At 34.3% G+C, this 20,875-nt stretch overlaps 1 protein-coding gene across 2 annotated transcripts in view; it reads left to right on the top strand.

Annotated features, from left to right (window-relative positions):
• Positions 1–20,875, top strand: part of LOC123317227 — a 51,746-nt gene that overhangs the window by 3,908 nt on the left and 26,963 nt on the right. The window contains exons 1-2 of one of the 2 annotated variants that reach the window (XM_044903643.1): positions 3,475–4,099; positions 11,010–11,180. In XM_044903643.1, the coding sequence (XP_044759578.1) occupies positions 3,489–4,099; positions 11,010–11,180 (782 nt within the window). In that variant the 5' untranslated portion in view covers positions 3,475–3,488. Of the gene's footprint in view, positions 1–3,474; positions 4,100–11,009; positions 11,181–20,875 lie in introns of those variants that run through there. The other variant, XM_044903644.1, reaches the window with a different exon arrangement.

Here is a 20,875-nt window from a genome sequence, read left to right as displayed (position 1 = left end):
TCACCATGAAGAAACGAAGGTAGATTTTATTTTTTTTGTGAAACCCGTGCGTCGGACTAAAAAAAATTCAAGAGATCGAATTTGCTCATAGTTGAAGTTGAAGACAGTCAGTGGCGTGCCACTGACTGTCTAAATAATACCAGCCTGTATCTCAAAAGGTAAGACGTTTAGGACATATGTTCATATGAAGTTTTTTTCTTAAAATGGGACCAACATGATCCCCATAAATATTGACATTCAATTAGGAAACACCCGGTATATCAGGATTATCAGGGGTTTCAATTGGGTATATTTAACTTTTTTTCAATCTTAATCACTATTTGTTTGAAGAAGCAGATAAACCAAATCTAACAATGGACTTCACATAGCAAGAGGTTTTTTAGGGGTGGCAAGGAACCTCAGTGTTCTTTCTCAACTGGAAAAAAATGTCGATATCAGTATTTGGAGATGGATGGGCACTCGATAATTTTGTAAGGGGGGCTGCTACCTGTCTACTCCTATAGTTTATCTACGAATCAGGTGATGATATTGCTTCATACAAAATAACTGATAACTGATAGCCAGATTAACTTCTAGATCTATAGTAGTATTTTCCAAGGTGAGTATTTTGTTGAATGAAGAAGTTGAATTTCATCAAAATGAATCATTACCAAAGGATGCAAACAACACGATTGATTTTTCTGCCGAAAAATATTTTTGTTCTCGAATAATCTGACAACATACAGGTGTCCCAAAACAGTGAATCAAACGTCACACCACGATAGAGTAGATCTAATACTATCGAAAGACACCAACATTAGTTGAGCGAAAATGTACCGTTTCTTAAAAAACCTAACCTGAAGTTGCCGATTTTCGAACTATTTTTTCAATCACAAGGCCTATTTGTGATTAAAAATAGCGTTTTTCTCCCATATTATCACCCCTATTGAGGGGTTTTATTCTGAGTACCTAATAAAAAAATGTAGTGTTGTCTTAATTTACATTTACTTAGGTTATCGATTAACTACTTAAAATAATTTCAATTAGGGGAGATAAAACAATAATTTTAGTTCGATATAATTTAAAATTGATATACTTTTCCACAAGCTGGCCCTGTGATTCAGAAAAATAGTTCGAAAATCGGCAACTCTAAGTATTTTAATAAAATTCTGATTATTTTGGAAACGGTACATTTTCGTTGAACTAATGTTGGTGTCATTCGATAATATTTGGTCTACTCTATCGTGGTGTGACGTTTGATTTACTAGTTTTGGGACATCCTGTATACAGGGTGAGTCTTTGACTCGTAACAATATTTTAACAGTAGATTCTTGAGGTCTGAAGAAACACTTTTTTCTTATACCATTTTTACCAATTCGGCCCTGTTAAAAAGATATAGCCATTTTAATTTTTCATAATGAGCTGTGCTACCCCTGGAAAAACCAAATTACCTTTGGAATAACCAGCTAAATCTGCGACACTACACATCTGTGGAACTTTTGAACAGATTTGTATTCAGCCAAAGTACCCAATTCTTCAAATTCAACAGATACCATTTAATTTTCGAACATCAAATTACTCGAAAACGGTGCATCATACGAGAAAATATGAAGAATACTTTTGTTTTGCAAAAAGTTCAAATATTCATTAGATAGCGCCCAACTTAGTTTCAAGAGTTGGGCTCTTTGAATTTTTGGTATTATTATGGTACGTAATGGTCATAATGAGAGAACTGAAAGACGTGGGTGATATCTTGTGTTTGAAAAAGATTCATCAAATAAATGAAAAACTATATTCCAAATTTCATTTCATTCGATAAAACTGTTTATGAGATAGAACTGAAAATAAGAATTTTCATGGTTTTTCAACAGCCTGTATCTTTTAAATCGAGGAGATTCGGAGAAAATGGTGAGGGAAAAAAGTGTCTTTTTCGACCTCAAGAATCTACTGTTACAATATTTGTACGAGTCAGACACTCACCCTGTATATTTTATTTATTTATTTATTTATTTATTTATTCATTCATTTCTTATTTCTCATAACCCAATAAAGGTTACATGGGGTGTCAGAACTGTCATGTTTATTTTTCACTTTAATAATACATACGAACAAAAAATATGCGATCAAACATATAAAAAACTACAAAACAACATTACATTAGGTTTCATCAACAGTAAACATCAAGGCTCCAAGAGGTATCTTCCAAATACTCCCCTATTCATGAGAATAGATTTCACTTCTCATTTATGTGCAGAATTCTTTATCAAAATGAATATGCCAGAGATTAGTGGATCAGAGAAAATTTTACACATATAGTGTGTACCAAATTTGGGATAGGCCATCATGGATTATTTTTTGAACTGAAATCCTAATTTTAGGACAATTAAAATGAAAAGAAGTAAGAAGAATAGCTTCGTATCCAGCAGAGATTCAATAACCAGAATTCCTTAAATCTTTCCAATTTCTCTAGCAATTACGTACATAAAGAATATGGAAATTGTTGATGATTCAATATAAATAGATTTCTCGAGAGAAATGGAAAGCTACCAAGCTACGATCAAATAACCACCTTCATTCACGTTGAACATGGAGCTAATCGATTAAGCAATTAATTAATTAAAGACATCCACACCTATTCGTGTCTGATCTTCGTGTACTGTCTCGTATTTGTAGCATTGACTACTGGCAACTACTGTGTACACAAGTTAGTAACAATAACACCACTACGACAGGGGAGATAAAATAATTTATACATGACTGAACACCTTTTGTGTGAATGTCATGTTAACTTCCGTTCAATAGCTCTACGCTTCGAGTATTTAACATTACTCAGTTTGGTTGATGATGGCCACAGTTCAAGAGAAACATTCAGAAAAATTTTAGTAGTGTTAGGTTTGTGCAATAAATGCGCTTCGCATTTTTGTGTTTTGTGTGTTTACGACAATTTTTCAGCGTATATTAGATCCGTCAATATTTCTGGGATATGTAATTCAGAATGAATGGAAAAATAACTCAGTTGTACTGATGACAATTCACAACTATGAGAAGGAAAATGAAAAATGAGTATCTTGAAAGTTTTGAGATGCCTCTGTTTCTGCATCGCTATAGAAAGAGGAAATTGGACCCCAAATTCCCCAAGGACTCCGAGCTCCAGAAGACACTTGAGAAGGAAAATCCTGGACAGAACGAACAGGACAACGAAGAATTTCGTGAAACCGGACTGGCTGAAACAATGGACCATAAGCAAAGGTTGGAAGCACAACGGTTCCCATCTGATGAAGTTGAGCATTCCACCTGACACCTCCAAAGACATGCCTTGCGAGGAAGAGGCGGAAGACCAGGAAAATTCCTCGGTGTCCATCGAAAACATCGACGAATTGATTTCCTTCACCAGCAACGTGGATGTTAAGGACGATAATCATGTGGATCTCGATCGGATTGAAGCCATTTCATCCTCTTCATCATCTGAAACGAACGCTGGAGACGTAGCAGAAGACGAAGAGTCGAAAATGAAGGAACAAAAAGTTTCCGAGATATTCCTTCAGAGCTCAAGGAACTACAGGCTCAGTTTTCCAACCAATCCAAATAGCCACATGAGAAGGATAAAAAACGAGGAAATCACGATGCAGAAATTATACCAACCGAGAATTTCACCAGAAAATACGAAAATCTTCAAATTCAGCAGGAATCTACAAGAAGAGGTGATATACGAGTGTTCAGAAGAGTCCAATAGTCTGACTGTTTTCCACAATCCAATCTATTCTACGGACAACGTGAAATACTACGATTTTAGGACAAACCATTTGAAGAAACCAGGAGATTTCTTGGAGAAAATCGAGGTTGGTAAAGATAGTACAGTGAGGTTCTCCAGCAGGAGGTCTAGGAGGTACAGGATCAAGACGGAGAAGTACATTATACAGCACATAAGAGTGAGATTCATGTTAGCTATAGGGAAAAAAACTTTGGGCTTGAAGATGGGTTATAAAAGATTGAAACCCGATCGCTCGAAAGTGAAAGGAGAAGGAGACAATCGGAATTTGTACGAGAGTATAGCGAGAACGCATTATGAGCAGAGAAAGATCGGAAATGGGAGGGTCTCACTGAAAATTCAGAACTTGAGGTGAGGATTTTGAATAATCGACTGTGGTTCTTCTGAAAAAACATCAAATAAATTCGTGAAATCTACTAAAAATGAGGGAAAAATCAAAAAATTCATGCCACAATTTAGCATTTGATTTTGTTTGAATCTCATATTGAGTTTTCAGTTGTTATGAGGTAAAAGAGTGCTGGCCATAATACAGGGTGGTCCAGATCGTAACCAATAAATTTTAACCACGTATTCTACATCAAAAATAAGCCCTAGTTTGTCATATAAACAGATGTCGAGAAATGTTTCCTCTCCGAGATACGGGGTGTTAAAATCATAGAAAAAAAAATTTTTTTCATTAATAACTTTCACACTGCTTGAAATATTTTTATGAAATTTGAGACATAGGTTTTGAGCGTCGAGGAGCCCTTTTTGTATAATATCATTTCTTTTCTATTCTACCAGTGGCGTCCGTACTGCAGTGAGACTGAATATTTTCAGATAAAAAAATGATACGCCACTGGTTTTTCAGACAATAAAAATTACTATTCAAATCCTCATTTAATTTGGAGCAAATTCGGTCTCTTGACTTTTTGCTGAACGAGGCACCGTTTCCGGTTAAAAAAATAAAATACATTCTCATGCATGAAGAAATCGCCAAAATTTGATATAGCAAAAATAGTTTAATAATTACACGACTCTACAAAAAATTTTTCGTTCTTTGTCCTAACGTTTATACTAGGAATTTCCGGTTAATTATGCACAAAAACGAAAAGAATATACCTTTTTTTGATATAAAGTTTGCTTTTGTGATAGTTATAGTATTAATACTTATTCTTAATTTTTTTTTATAATTTTTAATAATTCAAAAACCGGGCGATGAGAGTGGGGTGTTTACCCTTACAAATTGTCACTAGTGGGCACTCGAGTCATAAACAACGATAAGGTGTTGTTTACAAGCCCAGACAAACTTAAAATGTCGTCAAGAAAGTGTAAATACGATGCTGATGCATTTTGTTTTATATGTGGTCAATTTATTATAATTCGTGACGTGAAATACGAATTAAAGACATTTCACGTTCTCTCTGAAGCCTATGAAGCATATTTTGACTTTCCTGTTTGGAATCAAGACAAGCCATGGGCTCTACATGTTGCTTGTAGTTATTGTAAATGATATCGCTGAATCAGTCTCCTAAACACAAAAGCAAACTTTTTCATGCCATATATTTTTTTTTCGTCTAATTAGGATCTAAACTATCGAAATTTTATGCTTTGCAGTCGAAGTCAAATTTGGTGTTGACCCGTGTTATTATTATTATTATGTACCTACCATATCAAATTTTGGCGATTTCTTCATGCATGAGAATGTGTTTTATTTTTTAACCGGAAACGGTGCCTCGTACAGCAAAAATTCAAGAGACCGAATTTGCTCCAAATTAAATAAGGATTTAAATAGTGATTTTTATTGTCTGAAAAACCAGTGGCGTATCATTTTTTTATCTGAAAATATTCAGTCTCGCTGCAGTACGGACGCCACTGGTAAAATAGAAAAGAAATGATATTAAGCAAAAAGTGTGAAAGTTATTAATAAAAAATATTTTTTTTTAAATGATTTTAACACCCCGTATCTCGGAGAGGAAACATTTCTCGACATATGTTTAAATGACAAACTAGGGCTTATTTTTGATGAATAATACGTGGTAAACATTTCTTGGTTACGATCTGCACCACCCTGTATTTATAAGGTCTGAGTCTCTAACTGATGATAAACTCAGTAAATCAAAGAAATTCCTTTTATTGTAAATATGCTCCGATAGGTCCGATAGGTAGTATATTGAATTTTGCTCTTTTTGATGTAGGAAAATGTGGTACAGCGTGTCTCAAATTAGATTTATGACACATTCGATAATTCTTTTGAATAGCAATCCTGATTTTTTTATGACTATTTTCAAAGGGTATTATTGTCGCATATTCGTACCAAATATCAAAATCTTATTCCTAGTCGTTGAAAAGATATACAACTTATTCGAAAATAAAGAAATCTGAATCAACTCAATGAAAAAAAATTCAGGCAGTTTAAAAATGGAATGTCAAGAGTTATTTGATAATTATTTTCTTCCATAAAAAACAGCGCAATTTAAAATACTAATCGAGTTGTCTGAGTATATGTAGCAACAACAAACTTTCATGGATTGCAGATTTTGTTTGAATAACATTTAGATAATCCCAGAAATTTTTCACATTTATATTTATCATCATGAAAAGAGACTAGTGAAAGTCTAAATTTATAAGGGAACTACAACGAAACGTGCTGGCATAGATCGGAAGAGAGGCAGGCAGACCGGTTTCTGTCTTGTTAGTCTTCATCAGTGCCACATAACTCATGCATTTATCATATTTTTCTAAACGATCTTTTCGCATTTTTTGATTGGCACCTGTTGCAATGAAAAAACCTGATTCGACAGTGAATAATGTGTGTTGAAATTGAATTCAACCCATCAGATCCAAGGTTCGAAGGATTCTACCTCAAGCGTAACGAGAATTTCGAATTAATAAACGTGCCCATGGTAGATTTTATGAATATTTCCGGCTTTGAAAGATTTTATGCCTGTTCAGGATGTTGCAAAACCAAGATCGACATGATAAATTTGGGAAGTTGATTAATATTTCAGTTTTTATCTCTTCTTTTGCGAAGGTAGTACCTACCGTACGAATCACTTCCTATAAATGATGAATAACATAAGGTTATAATATTCAGGCATGAAGAACTGAGATCTTTCATGAGCAACATTCGTAGATTTGTTTTCCTCGACGTTGATTCTTTAGTCAGAAATGAAAATCCTGCCGAAAAATCATGTAATAATCCGTTGAGCATTTTATTTATGATGGGAATATAAATATTAATTGAATACACGGAATACGAGTAACATTTTTAGAAACATTAAAGATAGACACAAGTAAACAAATATTTTAGCAGTAGATACTTGAGGTCAAAAGTAAAAAATTTTTTTCTGTACCATTTTTACCGATTCGGCCCTGATAAAAAGATTTAGCCATTTTAATTTTTCATAATGAGCTGTGCTGGAAAACAAAACAACAAAATTACCTTCAGAATAACTAGCTAAATCTGTGACACTACACATCTGTGGATCTTTTGAACAGAGTTGTATTCAGCCAAAGTACCCAATTTTTCAAATTTTACAGATACTTTTCGATTTATGAACATTGAATTACTCGAAAATGGCGCATTATACGAGAAAATATAACGAATTCTGTTATTTCTTCAAGGTTCGAATATTCATTGGATAGCGTTCAACCAACTTTGTTTCAAGAGTTGGGTTCTTTGAATTTTTTGTATTTTTATGGAATGAATGGTCTTCATGAGAAAACTGAAAGGCGTGGGTGATATCTTGTATTCGAAAAAGATTCATCAAATAAATGAAAAACTATATTTCGAAATTCATTTCATTCGATAAAACTGTTTGTGAGATAACAGAAATAACATTTTTTTATGGTTTTTCAACAGCCTGTATCTTTTAAATCGAGCCGATTCGGCAAAAATAGTAAAGGAAAAAAGCGTTTCTTTTGACCTAAAGAATCTTCTGTTAAGATATTTGTAAGAGTCAAAGACTCACCCTGTATTTTTGTGAGTTAACTCTTGAAGTTTAACATTAATATGTATGTAGGTATTTACTTTCAAAGATGTACCTTCCATACACATTCATGCAGAACTTCAATTTGAAATAATTCGAATTCTGAACCCAAAAAAGTAATTCAAACAGTAAATTTCGATACTTAAGTGACTTTAATGCTTGTCTAAGAGAGAAATAGGACAACTAATTAAAAAAGAATGAAAAGGAAATATTTTTGGTAGACGAAAAACGCCAGAATATGTTTTCTTTATTAAACTCTCGGAATGGACTCCCCTAATGCCCCTAATGGAAATGTTCACTTTCTAAGGGGTACCTGCATACTTATTTATAGATAACTAAAATTTCAAAGAAAGGAGATTTAAGCCAGAACAACTTTGATTCTAGTGACTTAAATATGTAGAAGGATTTAAAATAGTCATTTTTCGGAATACATATCTTTTATCGAACTTCAGAAATAATTTCAACACTTTTGTAGGCTTGGATGAACCAATTTGAATAAAATTCGAGCTGCATTGGTCTGTGTTCGAGGAATAAATCAATTCTATAGCTTTATTATTCGAGAATAATATTTTAAATTCGATATTCTCACTTTCTGCACATCGTATAATTCTGAAAACTCATGCACCATATTCGTTAATGCAATTTCATGGACAATTTTTTGTTTGGGAGTTCCAGTTTATAAATGTTTCATAAAAGTGGATTCTACCTACGTATATCACCGTTTAGAATCGCGCACCATGAAACCTAAGCCGCTACATAAAATATAGGTGATGATCTTCACTAGGTAGTATAATATTTAACGTTCCATATCCTCATTATGAGAGACCATCTCACTTTGCGGAAGCTAATATGGACCAAACTCGTTCGTACTCTATAGAATCGGGGTCAATTGTTTGATTTAATTCGATTTGTATTTGTGCTTTCGTGTTGTTTGGGAAAAAATTCATTAATTTACGGTCTACATACAGAGATACACTGGTGAGTGTGCTCATTAGATAAAATAACATTTGATTGAAGTTCATAAGAAGAATGAAGTGTGAAGCTGTTCAATAATTCCACCCAAAACAGTTTACCTACCTCAATTTTCTTCGAAAAACTATCCTTAGGTACATTTACTGTTTTTAAATGCCCAACCTAAGCTAACTTCATATTATTACTACAAACCTACTGCTCCACAAAAGTTGAGGAAGTTCAGAAATTTAGAGAATTTGGGAAGTTTTACTTTCTTCTTTTCACCAATTTAACTCACTGTTTACCCACTTATCTATCTCAGTCGCCTGCCCTTTTCTTTATAAATTTCATAGTTCATGTGAAATCATTTGCAGGAAAAAATCAGTTCACTCGAAAATCGAGTGTATATAGCCTTGATAAATCTCTCCAGAGTTATAGTTGGGGAGCCCAAGAGGAAAATTTGGGATTTACTCGATTTAATTGGACCTGTATATAGGAGGATTGATCTAGGACAGTCTGTCAGAATAGAAAAAAAAACAATCATTGTATATACTCGAGCATGTCAGATTAAGAATATATGTGGTTAATTACATGTTGAAAAGTATACATTCTCTTCATCTGACAATTTAAGTTTGACGGAAATGAGTGGGAGGGCACCAAACTTGCAAAAAAAAGTCACGTGTACATTCTCGAGCGCGGTAGCTTTTTTTCTTATATTGAAGCTGATGATTCAAGAATAACGGAAAAAATATAATCAGACAGTTTCAGAAAGTCGAAACAATAAAATTGGCCATAAAGGTCACAAAAATCAGTTTTTTTGAATTATCTCCTTCCCTGGGCTTCAAATTATTTTCGCATTCATTATAAAAGTTGTAGGGCCTAACATTTTCTACAAATTTTGTCCGAAGCAATTTTTTCTACGTTTGAATGTTTTCGAGATATATGGCGATCAATGTACATTGGACTGGTTTCTACATTGACCTTGGCCTTTCGCATGTGTGGCTTAGCTCCTCGCCCTTATCGCCCTCTAACTCGAAAACGGTTAAGTGTAGGCAAAATTGCTTCAGACAAAAGTTGTATAGAATTTTATTATCTACTACTTTCATAATGACTACAGAAACTATTAGAGGTACGAAAAGGGAGATATTTAAAAAAACTGCCTTGTTATCATCTTGAAACTATCAGATTAAGAAAACCCCCCAAAGGATTAATGTAAGATTAATGGGTCAACACGTCTGCAACACCGAGGTTAACCATCTGTATAAAAATCTGACACGCTCTAGTATATACAAGTAACGATTTTTTTTTGCAATTTCATAGGACCGCTGTGACCTCGCGTCACGTCCGAATTGTCAGTCCCTTGAAAATTAGATTCCTTTGGGTCCAATTAACATATCCTCTAAAAATCTGACACGCTCTAAAAACTTTTTTTTACCATTTTCAACTCTTCTTCAACTCCGTACGGCCAGCCCCACCGCGCAAACCGTCAGATTAACATGAATTTATCATCAGAGACACGTAGAGCATATACAGTATCTTAATCTGACACCTTCGAGTACACCTGACAATTTGTTTATATCTTTGAAAACCTGCAGACGCTTTCCCCACCGCTGAAAGTTCATAGAACAATTTTTTTTAACATCTAATCTTCAAAATCCACTAGCTCACCACGACTATTTGGGTAAAAGCCGTCTGAGATATTGAAGTGTATGTGGAGATGGCTGATGAGAATCCAAAAATAAGAAACTTGGCACAATAGCCTCATGAAACAAAGAAAAATTATCGTCAATGACTTGCTCTCCAAAGCTGTCCGTTTCAATTGAAACGAAAACAAAAGAAGCATTCAAAAGCTGTAGCATGATTCGACAAGTACTCAAATGCTCACTAGGGATAGACAGTCAGAAACTGATCTTGTGCAAGAGTATGGATCTTGGGCATCCACTTCTCGGTCCTCTGGTCACGTTTAAGAAGTAAGGTTTATAGACTATCAGGTAGATACGACTATGAGGTGGATAAGACTATTTGGTAGACATTTCGTAATCCTGTTTTCAAATATTGATAAGACATAACGGCATCCTGCTCATGCTTCGCAAAGATCAATATTTCACTTCATTCGAATTGACCTCAAGATTTCTTCTGAAATAATTCAATCTACATCATCTATTCCACAACTCGCTCGTAATATTCACGATCAAACCGCTATTCTTCACCGGTTTTTCTTTCAATTATCGATGGAAGACCGTTCGTTGCATGATTATTTCCAATTTTATCAACTACAATTAATCTTTTCAGAGCGACCAATACAACAATAATTAAACGTGCTCGATTTTGTTTTACAGATACGGTCGACTGAACGTGTTACGTTGGTTGCTGTGGGAAGCACAGAACCATAACGAGATGCCCGCTCTGGAGCGATCATCGACGAACATAACACTCGCGCTACACTATGCAGCCGCTAGAGGGTGCCTGGATTGTGTTAAGCTGCTGGTGGACTCCACACCGGACCTTAGGTATGTTATTTCCTTTTTCTCATTAGGTGTGTCCTGGTGCCGGAAGTTGTTGAGACTTCTTCCGGCGAGAAGCCGAGATCATCCGGTATTGGTTGTGATATTTTATTGTGTATGCAACCAAACATACCTACCTCGAATCGAGTAGTAGTGAAAGTAGAAGTGATACAGAATGAACCAACCAGAAGGTCGACAGAATTATCCACGTTCAGATAAATAAGTTATCACTCTTATAATAAATTCAAAGCACAAAAAGTTCATTGGCCCAAATGAGTCCGAGTCATTTTGGGAATAACGCACTCAAATGTAAAGGGGTTGAAGTGAACCCCATTTTTCGGATATCTATATCATTTTAAATGGGTAGGCGCCGTTAAGAATTATACAGACAGGTGCGCCATCTATTGTCGGATAGGCGGATATGCTATAGCTAGGTTGTACTCGCAGTTGGACGATCCCTGTAAAATGGGTATGAACGCCACAATGTAGTCATCACAGTTCTTCCAACTGTGGAACTTTAAAAATTTGGTTAATGATAACGATAACTAAATCTGTAGATGAAAAAAGAATTTTAGTACTTCGTAAAAATCATAAAAGATTGGATTGATCAAGATAAATGACATATTTTTTCCTGAAGGGGAAGTAATATTTTCGCTTGGTTCAAGAAATAAGGAATAACAGATGATACTCCAACTACAGTGACTTTATACCCCCCACATTGGCGATGTATAGAAACATGCCATCTTTTATCTATAGTTTGAACGACGATCTGACTCAGTTAAAAAAAATTATCATAAGTTTCAAACTAAGCTGAATTCAAAACGAATCATTTTCAAAGTGGTTCATACACAAATCACTCTGAAATTTTGCATTGTGTCGAGAATTTTACCGAAATTTTATGAAAACAAAACGAAAAACAATTTTGAAGTCAAGTTTTATAGATACTAAAGTTAATTAACATATTTTTCTTGATTAAAAAAACAAATAAATTGAAAAAAACTGTTGTAGTGCCATCAAACGTTCGATATCATAGTCAACAGCATAAAAAAATTACAATTAAAAAAATGATTTATTAATGCAGGTTTTTGATAAATATTCACAAGAGAATACATTCAATATTCAATGGTTTGCGAAGGTTAGAAACAAATTGGCGAATGCTCTGGTCATCGTCCAGCGTATTTCCCCAATTCGTCTTCAAACTTCTATCGAAATTTCGGTTTCCTTGGAATGATTTACGATTGTTTGATAGCTCAACTATTTTCAAGAAATTTCCATAAGCATACATCAAAAGAAATAATCCAAATGCAAATTATTCCCAAATAAATTCACATTATTTCCATTTTTCAACTCTCATTATCAGAGGTTATTGCTGATCTCCCAAAAATTATTTTTCCAAAAATAATACCATCACAGAATCTCTTTCAGAGCACATGGGTTCAGAAATGTTCGTAATTTACGAGTTGTGCAATTCAAATACAGTTTGACAGTTTTTTTAAGCTGTTCAATAATATTTTGCACATTTTGAATTCCTGAAATATCAATTTTCTAATATTGGAAATTGGAAAATATTGATTTCATGAAGCTTATTGAAATTTATGAAAATCCATAATTCTCTTCAGAAAATAGCACTTTTTACCCTTCAATGCTCATTCATGCCGTTTTACAATGCCGTTTCAAGGTAAAATAAACACTAGTTCGAAAAACAGATATCGAACATGTACTTTCGATTACTGTTAATCATTTCACTGACCACTTCGCAGAACTGGACAGAACATCGGAAAATTTTCTAGTACTAAAGGTCGAATCCATTACTACATGACCTAAGACAGCCACGTCCCTGGCTTCATCTTTTTCATGCACCCTCTTTTTGTTTAGTTCAAGATAACTACTTTATACCTATGTAATGTGTGGGATACGAATAATATTCTTGAGATAAATTCTACATGGCCTTTTTCAATAGTTTCGCTGTTGTTTCATTATCTATGGATATTTTGAAGCGAAATGTTAGGATCAGATAGTATATACCTACTCGATACGATCATCAAAATTAGTAATCGCAATACCACTCATCCCTATTAAAAAAGAAGGGGTTTTGCTTACCCCCGTTAGGGAGTTGAAGTTGCGGAAAAATTGTTCCCTCTGTAATCAGAAATTGAAGGGTCCAAGCGATTTTCCACTTCATCATTTTAAAGTCGAAAAATCGAGGTGTTAAGTTTTCGTTGGAACACCCTGTATAAATGATTCTACGTCAGCTGTCAGTTCGACCATAGAAATACCAAACGTTTGATGAAAGCGAGGTTAACACTGACCACAGACAGATTCGGAGTATCGATAGAAAAGAGTAGTGTTTTTGGCCTCAGTATTTATGAAATCATCTTATTAAGGTTTTTTGAGACAAATCAGCTCGAATAGGCCTGTTAGTATTTTATACTATAAATTATAAATGAGAAACATGGAAAATAGGAACTGAACGATACAATCCATCCGAGATCTTCACCTGAACCTTATTAACCAAGATTAATCAACATCATTATGAAATCCTTCTGTTGATCACCGACGGGTTCAATGCATAATCTTATTTGTCTGCTCTTCATATCGATCAATCCATCAGTTGCAAAACGGGGCTAATTGTTCCGTGCGGAATTGAGATTTATCTCATTTCACCTGGCATATTGTTACGCTCTAATTTTTTTCATGTTTAGGTGGAAAACGATCGTGGTATTCAATTATAGATATAATTTCAAGATAATTGTATACCGTGATTTCGCAGTGCATAAGGATGGTTGAAAAGAGCTAATTCGTCGTGTTTTGTTGGTTTTGATACCATTTACACCATCCTCAGTTGCATAGGTCGAAATATACCTAAGATGCTCAAAGAGAAAATACACTCCTGGACAAAAAAAACGGACAAACAAAAAGTTTACCAAATTCATTTTAAATTAACTTTTTAAGGTGTCCATTGATTTTTATCATTTTGATGTCTATTTGTAGCCTGTCTCATCTAGTTTATCATGTGATTTCGAGTCTGCAGAAATTTCAATTGAATTTGATGGTATACAGGGTAGAACTGGAAGTTGCAATTTCCTCTTAATTTCTGAACACCCTGTGGAGGTGTTCTTCCTTTCAGGAATGAGGTGAATTGAAGAGGAAAATGCTAAGAGAAGATTAGGCTTCAAGAACTCATTCAAAGACCTATCATTGCGTCACTAATTACCTCAATGTTAAGAAATTTAGAGAAAATTGCAATTTTCAGTTCTACCCTGTATACTATCAAATTCAATTTGAATTCCTTCAGACTCGACATCAGGTGATAAACTAGGTGAAATAGTCTACAAATAAACATCAAAATGATCAAAATCGATGCACATCTTAAAGAGTTATTTCAAATTAAATTCGGGTAAAATTTTTCCTGTCCGGTTTTTTTGTTTCATTTCAGCGCAACACACTGTCTATCTTTCCTGATCGTATCGATAAATCAGATTAGAGAACGATCTTTAACACCATATCTCTGGTTGCAGGACATGCATAACATAAGCCTTTTTCATTTTTTTCTGAAAGTGCACATACCCACTTGACTTTAATTTCTAGGCCACTTCCACGAAGGAGGCAAAAAAGGTCAGGATAATTAACCTTGCGAAATCTAATTCATTTATTAGGTACAGCGGCGAAAGTTCAATCCTTATGAATATGACAGAGGAATATTCATACTGCCATGAATATGCAGTTTAGCGACAAGATTGGGAAATGGCTTTGATATGGTGATTTCCTAATCTACACGAATAAAAGCCGAATCTCTGAAAAATGATTTTGTATCGATGGAACGGCGATAGTGAACGGTCAATCAAGAAATTGTAATGAAACTCTCGGATTGAATCATTCGATTAAAATATCACATAAAGGCCATATGGTCGATAATTTCATAGCAACGCAATGTATCCAGAAAGACACGAAAAGATTTGTAAGGCTCTTTACTATTCCGAAATTCTTCGCCATTAAAATGTATATTTTTGGCTGCCTCATATTTACACCCTGTATAACAATAAGATGTCGAAAAACATAAACTGCGCTATTGACATACAGCCTAAGGATAATGCTTTGCATCTCTGAGTGAGAATACATCTCCAAAGTAATTTTATATTTGGCTACTCCACTTCATTTGCTGCTTAGTTTATTTGATATCTATTAGAAATTACTTGTATAGGAGTCCTCAGTGTTATCTAAAAAGGAATGAGCGATCTGCATGCACCATATAATGAAAAGAAATGGCCTATAGGTACTTAATGATAGCTTATTATAAATAATCATGAAGATATCATGTTATTATTTCAACCTTTAAACCAAATAAACTGCTGAAAAATTGGGGAGCATATTCGACAGAAAACTTACTTTTTGAACTTGAATCTAATTTTCAGTATTGCTGTATACAGGGTGATTCTTTGACTCGTTGTGGTCAAAATGAACACTTTTTTCCTTTACCATTTTTTCAGAATCGACATGGTTTAAAAGATGCAGGCTGTTGAAAAATCATAAAAAAATGTTATTCTTATTTTTAGTTCTATCTCACAAACGGGGTTTTATTGAATGAAATGAATTACGGATTTCATTTATTTGATGAATCTTTTTCGAACACAAGATATCCCCCACGTCTTCCAGTTTTCTCATTACAACCAATACGTACCATAAAATACCAAAAATTCAAAGAACCCAACTCTTGAAACTAAGTTGGACGCTATCTAATGAATATTTGGACGTTTTCTAAAATAAAAGTATTCTTAATATTTTCTCGTATAATGCGCCGTTTTCGAGTAATTTCAAAAATTAAAAAGTATCAGTGGAATTTGAAAAATTGGGTACTTCGGCTGAATACAACTCTGTTTAAAAGATCCACAGATGTGTAGTGTCACATATTTAACTAGTTATTCTGAAGGTAATTTTGTTTTTCCATGGGTGGCACAGCTCATTATGAAAACTTAAATAGTCTATATCTTTTAATGAGGGTCGAGAATCGGAAAAAATAGTAAAGGAAAAAAGTGTTTCTTTTGACCTCAAGAATCTACTGTTTAAATATTTGTACGAGTCAAGAATTCACCCTGTATACTAGTGTATACCATGTGGAGAGGCTCATGTTTGCATATTACGCACACAATATATAGTCCTCCTGACACTTGATGACTTAAAAAACAATTAGGTACAAGAAACGAATTTCTTGTAGGTGTGTGATATATTTTTTGAGGTCCGTATGTGCGATAATGGACTATTGCAATTCTTCTAGTGTTGTGTAGTATCACTAGTATCCATAGCAGTTACGAGTTTAGCATGCGTTCACAAGTAGTACAATTAATTAACTTCTCAGGATTTGCCAGAGTGTAGTTAGTAGGGCGTGGAATCGCTATCTTTGTATAAGTGCTGCATATACCCAAAAGAGTGAAAGAGCAAGAGCTACATCCGTCGCACAAGATCGCCTAATATGTATAACTCAGCGACGAATTTCCTTCTTCATAGTATCTTGAATCAATAGCTTATCACGGCAAGCTACCGCTGGTATACTTTCTGGTCAAACAGAGGGCAAAGAGATCCTCATATCTACCAGGCACCCGCGATTCAGTAGGGAGCAGCGGTGTGTAAAATATCGTTGAGCTCTCGCTCAATACACGCATGTATGGAGATCCTTCAGATTTTGTCTGCATTAGTCTGATGGGCGAATGTTGGTGTTCCCTTTGTGGCAGCTATCGGACGATAATCCTCATCCAGAAAACACTCAATTTTATGTGAAAATTTCATGTAGAAAGCAGCTCTGCAAATCTGCATTTATTTATTTTTTCAACAACTCTTCAGCTGAGACAGGAGAAAAGTTTAAGCCATATGTAGAATCTCTCAAGATTTCAGAATCCTTTCACGCCAAACTATTACTTTTGATGTTGACGATCAATAACGTGAAGATTAAAAGCCATCCATTCGGAATATACCGGTAGGAATATTGACAGGGTAACATCACAGGCTAGAGTTTGAAGCAGAGCCAGGTCCATTCTATTATGCAGCGAATAATGATTAAGTACATAGTACATAACGATTTATGACATATGAACTCTTTGTTTGGGAGTTATATGATAGTTCCACTGATATACGTTGCATGGTTACATCGTTTAATTTAGTATTCATTCCGAAAGTAACAGGATTTTCAGGAAAACTCTTCCTGTTCAATTATACTATAGATTGATTTCAATTTCTTCCTGCAAGCAAGTAACGGTAAAGGAGGTGGAAGTTCATATAAGCCTTGAGCAGATCCTTATGCCGTAGCAATGAGTATTAAATTATATTAATATCGGTAGATTCGGGTAACTTGGGACAGTCCTGTAACTTGGGACAATTACCCCCTTACAGATTTTTTTGTTTCTCACCATTTATGAGTGAAGGGACAAACTTATAAGATTGTGTAGTGTCTTTTCGGTTAGTTTAACAATTAATTCCTGTTGAGTTTGCCGTGACCAGAGCGTTCGAATTGACAGGAAAAATTTCAAATTTAGGAGAGTAAAAGCGCGTTTTTTATGGCCCTTATACTTTTCCAGTGTCCTGTACTTGTGTTATTTTTTTTTGGAGACGTGGGATATTGGGATATTAGATATGTCATGAAACAAGGTTGTTTACAAATCAAACGGCAACACGGATCTCATTCATTTATTTTGTTGTTTCATAGGGTGACTTGGGACAATGCCGAATATGTAGATACAAGCGGCGCATTGGCAGCAGGAAATATGCCGATTTTTTGCATTTTATCTACGTTATTCCACAAAGAAATCACCAAAGAATGAAAGAAATCAAAGTTCCCTTGTTTTGTTTAGTTTTTTCACATTTGAGTTGCAATATATTTACTTTCGCTGTAATAGGGGTTTATCATTTAATTTCCTAACCGAATTTCAACTATTTAATCACAAATTCTAATTTTTCAAAACTATACACCGTCCCAAGTTACCTATTTCATTCGAGAGTTGAGAAATCAATAGATTTTAACTTGTGTCCCAAGCCTCCCAAACGGGTGGGTGACTTGGGACAAGTATATTTTATTTTTTTTTCAAATTTTTATCCGAATTAGGAGGCATGGTATATATCCTAATCAAAAGTCTGAGTCATTAAGCATATTCGAATATCTTTTTCACAAAAAAATAGTTTTGAAAATATGACAAGTTGAATTCAACTCAAAGGCCACATTCACATTTTCCAAAACCTTCAATATCGTTCCGAAAATTCTCAAGGGCGTCCAAAAATTTAGAATATAGCTATTCTGCGTTCAATATATTTTATTTGGAGGAAAACATGAAACGTTTGTGTTGACATTCAACAAAGGATAAATTTGTATTTCGAAGATTATGAATAAAACAACAGTGTCTCAAAAATGCCTTTCTCTTTTGTCGTATCTTCACATTTTTTAGATAGAATCCTTGACTTTTAACACCGGCCATTATAATAGCTTTGATGTTTTGTGTTTCTGACCCAAAGAACCAGTTTGTATTGTTGCTAAATACATCCAATCAATCCGAAAATCTCAACATTTTCATCCTAATGATTTCGATACGTTTTCTCTTCCTACTTGCAATCGAATACTTATCTTGAAATAGATAACGAAATAGGTGGTTGAAATGGAATGTAAGAGTTCGAATGAATTATAGAATTCTGCGATGAACAATCATTGTTTCGTAATTTACAAACTCCAATTATTTACTCAAACATCCGAAGCATTTTAGCGAATCATTTGTTCGACGCATTGATTTAATTGATTTGTGAGAATAAAATATTTTGGAAACAAGCTTCATTATATACTTAAATGATCGTTCAAATACATATTAGTATAATATATTAGGTAAGGATGTATATATGTACTATACTAAGAATAGTACAGGATATCTCAAATGGCTTGAGATTGGCTGTTTCAGGTCATATTTTCAAAACGGTGACCTATTTTTATCTGAAAAAGTGGTTCGAATATGCATAATGACTCAGACTATTGATTAGGATACATACCATGTTTCAGAATTCGGATATAAATTTGGACAAAAATAAACTATACTTGTCCCAAGTCACCCACCGATTTAGGACTCTTGGGACACAAGTTAAAATCTGATGTTTTCTCAACTCTCAAATGAAATAGGTGACTTGGGACGGTGTATAGTTCTGAATAATTAAAATTTGTGATTATATAGTTGAAATTTGGTAAGGAAATTAAATGATACACCCCTATTACAGCGAAAGTAAATATATTGCACCTCAAATGTAAAAAAAACTAAACACAACAAGGGAACTTTGATTTGTTTCATTCTTTGGTGATTTCTTTGTGTAACTAACGTAAATAATAATATCCTGCGAAAAATCGACATATTTCCTGCTGCCAATGCGCCGCTTGTATCTATTCGGCATTGTCCCAAGTCAGCCTATGAAACAACAAAATAAATGAATGAGATCCGTGTTGCCCTTTGATTTGTAAACAACCTGGTTTTATGACATATCTAATATCCCACGTATCCAGAAAAAAGGTTACATATGCACAAAATAAAACACATGTACAGGACACTAGAAAGTATAAAGGCCATAAAAAAACGCGCTCTTACTCTCCTGAATTCGTTAATTTTCCCTGTCAATTCAAACGCTTTGGTCACGGCAAACTCAATAGGAATTAATTGTTAAACTAACCGAAAAGACGCTACACAATTTCATAAGTTTGTCCCTTCACTCATGAATGGTAAGAAGCAAATAAATCTGCAGGGAGTAATTGTCCCAAGTTACAGGACTGCCCTAAGTCACCCGAATCTAATGGTAGGTGAAAATGTTGAAAGGACCCTTGTGCTCGATTTTCGTGAAAAGTCCAATAGTGGAAACTTTTTCACGAAAATCGAGCCTAGAACTCCTCTCAACGTTTTTACCTATCTAGTCTAGAAGTACCAGAAACAGCCAAAATCAAGCAATTTGTAGGTACTCTCAAAATTCCAGAAAATCAAACGTAAATTATGTTACCCTCCATTTGCATAAATATGTTAAATATCTGGAATTATTCAAGAAACAAAAATCGAGCAACCGTTCACAAGGCCACTGCAGGAACTGGATATATCTGTCCTTATCATAAATAATAGGATATGAAAATGAAAGGTCCCAATACCTTAGATAAGTTTCTATGAATTCCATTTTCTCCTAATTACTCAGCAGGAATGTTTTTAAAAGATCAAGCTTAAGTTGATTCCGCAATATATAACATGAGTGAATATAGAGTAGTTCGCATGGATGAAAAACTGATAGTTTCTTATCCCGACTTAAACAAATTGACTTGTAGAAATATTTTAACATTACATTCTTGAGGTCGAAAGGAACAATTTTTTCTGTACAACAATAAGATGTCGAAAAAGATAAACTGAGCTTTTGACATACAGCCTAAGGATAATGCTTTGCATCTCTAAGTGAAAAGGCAACATCTCCAGAGTAATTTAGAACTTATATTTGGTTACCCCACTTCATTCGCTGCTTAGTTTATTGGATATCTATTAGAAATTTCTCGTATAGGAGTCCTCAGTGCTATTTAAATAAGAATGAACGATCTGCATGCACCATAATGAGAAGAAATGGCCTATAGGTAATTAATGATAGGTTATTCTAAATAATCATGAAGATATCATATTATTAGTTCAACCTTTAAATCTCATACACACTGCTGAAAAATT

The sequence above is a fragment of the Coccinella septempunctata genome, chromosome 7, assembly GCF_907165205.1.
Source record: "Coccinella septempunctata chromosome 7, icCocSept1.1, whole genome shotgun sequence".
In the NCBI taxonomy this organism is placed as follows: Eukaryota; Metazoa; Arthropoda; class Insecta; order Coleoptera; family Coccinellidae; genus Coccinella; species Coccinella septempunctata.
Note: the sequence above shows the minus strand (reverse complement) of the source record. Positions and strands in the feature narration are given on the sequence as shown.